We start from the raw sequence: 3,164 nt of genomic DNA, 5'->3' as shown, positions 1-3,164 counted from the left end.
TATTCATTGCTATTTTTAAATGTAATTAATTTTACTTTTAGCTTACGTGTATGGGTGTTTCGCTTGCATATACGTCTGTGCAGGATACATGTGCATGGTACTTATGAAGGCCAGAAAAGAGGGTTGGATCCTTTAGAACTGGGTTACAGAGTATTCGGAGCCACTACGTAGTGCTGGGAACCAAATCCAGGTCTTCTTGAAGAACAGCTAGTGCTCTTTCCTGATGAGTCTCTCTCCGTAGCTCCTATACCTATTTTTAAAAATACGTTATATATTTCAGTAGACTTTTGTGTTGTTGCCACTAATATATTTTTGGACGAAACACGAGTCTTTACTGGCCACGGCTATTTGAGGGGGATCAAGAGGGAGGAGTGGGTGGCACCAATACCAGGCGGCCATGCTTCACAGGCTTGTAGGTGATGGAGAACTCGCCCAGATAGTGGCCAATCATCTCTGGTTTGATCTCCACCTGGTTGAAGGTCTTGCTGTTGTACACGCCCACCATGCTGCCCACCATTTCGAGCAGGATGATCATGTCCCTCAGGTGGATCTTCACCACCTCCAGCTTCTCCATGGGTGGAGCCTCCTTCTTGGCCTTTCTCAAGCGCTTGAGCAGTGAGTGCAGCTTCTTCCACAGGCCACGGTTCAGGCGCCGCCTCTGGCAGAACTGTGCAACTGCATCAGCTGCATAGGACATGTCCAGCAGTTGGTCCAAGTTCGTGCCAAGGTAGGTGAATGTGTGGAAAGTCTGCTTCTTCCTCTGCTTCACTTCAGCCATCTCAGCGGATGCTCAGGAAAGGACGATTGTTTTTAATTGTCGTTATAAAAACTATAAAAACATAATTTAAACAAACACACGGGTCCTATATGTTTCCTTTTAGATTAATGTTTGTGTACTTCTAAGTCTGTTGTGCTCTTAGAATATACCTTTAATATATTCAAAATTTGCTGTTACTAAAATTTGTGTTATAATAAGACAGTTTTTTTTGTTGTGTATTTCATAACATTTTCACCTCAGTATTATCCTCAAGAATGTTGCCTGAGTTTTTCCAGGATTTATACTACTGTGGTCTCTATTTTTTGTCTCTTATGTATTGAGGCACTTAGGAGGCTAAGCACTTGCAGTGGTGCCTAGTACTTTTGCCTCATTCTAGTTTGTAGTGAGAATATTGGCTGCTGAGCAGAGGTAACTGGTGCAGTTTCCGTGGATAACTAAGACCAGACTTTCCACTGAGCAGAATCATTACAGCCTTACTGCTATTCGTGCAAAACTGTCCCCATGTCCCTTGTGGCTGCTTTGAGATCAAGGGTGGAACTATTTCCCATATTTGTTTTCATCATGACTTAATCTGCATTTATTATATGATGTAATTCTTGTAAGAACTCTATGACATTATTGTCACCCCAGTCATACAGCCACCACAGAGCAGCAAATGAACAATTTTATTTGCTTTTTCCTAGTATCTAAACACTAACATGAATAATGGAAGTCACAAAGTCCCTTACCCCATGAAATCCAATGGCAACGTGAAATAATTGTGCAGTCTTTTTTTAAAATTAATTTATCCATATTACATCTCGATTGATAGCCCTTCCCCTGTTTCCTCCCATTCTTCCCTCCCTCCCATTTCTCCCCTTCTCCCCTCCCCTATGTCTGTGACTGAGGGAGACCTCCTCCCCCTATATATGCTCTCAGAATATCAAGTCTCTTCTTGGTAACTAGCTATCCTTCCTCTGAGTGCCACCAGGTCTCCCCATCCGGGGGACATGGTCAGAAAAGGGGCACCAGAGTTCGTGTGAGAGTCAGATCTCACTCTCCACTCAACGGTGGAGAGTATCATGTTCGTCGGCTAGGTCTTGGTAGGGGTTTGAAGCTTACTGCCTATGTTCTCCTTGGCTGGTGCCTTAGTTTGAGGAGGACCCCAGTCTTGATACCACATCTAAAATTTCAATGGCCATATGGACCCCCTGAAATATCTTTAAATGTAGATTTTTTGAACTTTTTTTTTTTTTTAATTTCCACTTCCTAAGGGCTTGGGTGGATCTGTGGTTTTAAAAGATCCAATCTAGTCACCCTTTAAGTAACAACTCAACTGTTGGCTATTAGGCCAGTCAAGGACATATCCATATCTGTGCCTACAATTTGCCTTAGGCTAACATAGTAAGGCACTCCTTGTCAGGGACACTGGTGTTTTCGTTTCTTTTGCTGTGTATCCCAGGCTAGCCTGGAACTCACTCTCTGTTCTTATTGATGGTAGCAAAGCCAAAGCCGGCTAAGTTTATCTGACTAGACAACATGGAAACTGGTGCTCTATGCAAAGTGGAAAAGTAAATAGTTTATTGAGCAGTTGACCACATCTATGATGCATAGAAAGGAACTGTTAAAATGTTGTTAGAATTTCATTTCATTCAGATGTATTCAGAGTTCCTCCAGTTTTATGGCTACCTCAAGCAGGTCTTTCCCTCAAACTTATTCTTATCTCTCCACGTGATTTAAGCCTCTAAACATGGAAACTTTTAAAAGAAAATTAGTATAATTTTAGTTATAAGATTATATAAAAACAAGTCCTCTACATCTTCAGTTTGATTAAGGCTAAATGTTTGCATTTATATCTAGAATTTGTTTACTTTAGATGCATTAAACAGACACCATTTTAGTACATGTGAAAATCATTGACTGCTTAATTTAAATTAATTACCTGGTTTACCCTTCATTATTTCAGACTACAATTTTCTGTTGGAGAATTCATCATTATATACATGATGGATTTGGTTTATCTTCTATTCTATATATATCTCATATTTTTAAACATTAAATATAAGTTTTTACTTTTTAAAAGTTGTTTAGTAGTAGTAGTCTATTACTACTGAGACAGGGTCCATCACTGAACCTGGTGTTCATTAGTTGCCAAGGCTAGCTAGGGACTAGGCTATCTTCACCTACCCTGGCTCCCCTCCCACACTATACCCCACACACCTCCAGCTCCTCACTCCAAGCTGGAGTTGTTTGTGTCTTTAGCATATCCAAACTCAGTTTTCCATACTTAAACAGTTTTACTCACCATCTGCACCCACTGGGCCATCTATTTAGGCCCCAGTCCTCATGGTTTCAAAGTTTATAACTGAATGAAAGTGAAGACATGATGACTGCTCCTAAGTATGGT

General features: G+C 40.7%; 1 protein-coding gene across 1 annotated transcript; it reads right to left on the bottom strand.

The window, feature by feature from the left end:
- Nucleotides 1-358: 358 nt before the first annotated feature.
- Nucleotides 359-778, bottom strand: LOC127194280 (40S ribosomal protein S15-like). The gene has a single exon (XM_051151585.1). It carries the CDS (start codon nt 776-778, stop codon nt 359-361), a length of 420 nt encoding a protein of 139 aa, XP_051007542.1.
- Nucleotides 779-3,164: the final 2,386 nt, after the last annotated feature.

The sequence above is a fragment of the Acomys russatus genome, chromosome 10, assembly GCF_903995435.1.
Source record: "Acomys russatus chromosome 10, mAcoRus1.1, whole genome shotgun sequence".
In the NCBI taxonomy this organism is placed as follows: domain Eukaryota; kingdom Metazoa; phylum Chordata; class Mammalia; order Rodentia; family Muridae; genus Acomys; species Acomys russatus.
The sequence above is the reverse complement of the archived record's forward strand: the minus strand, read 5'-3'. Positions and strand labels throughout refer to the sequence as shown.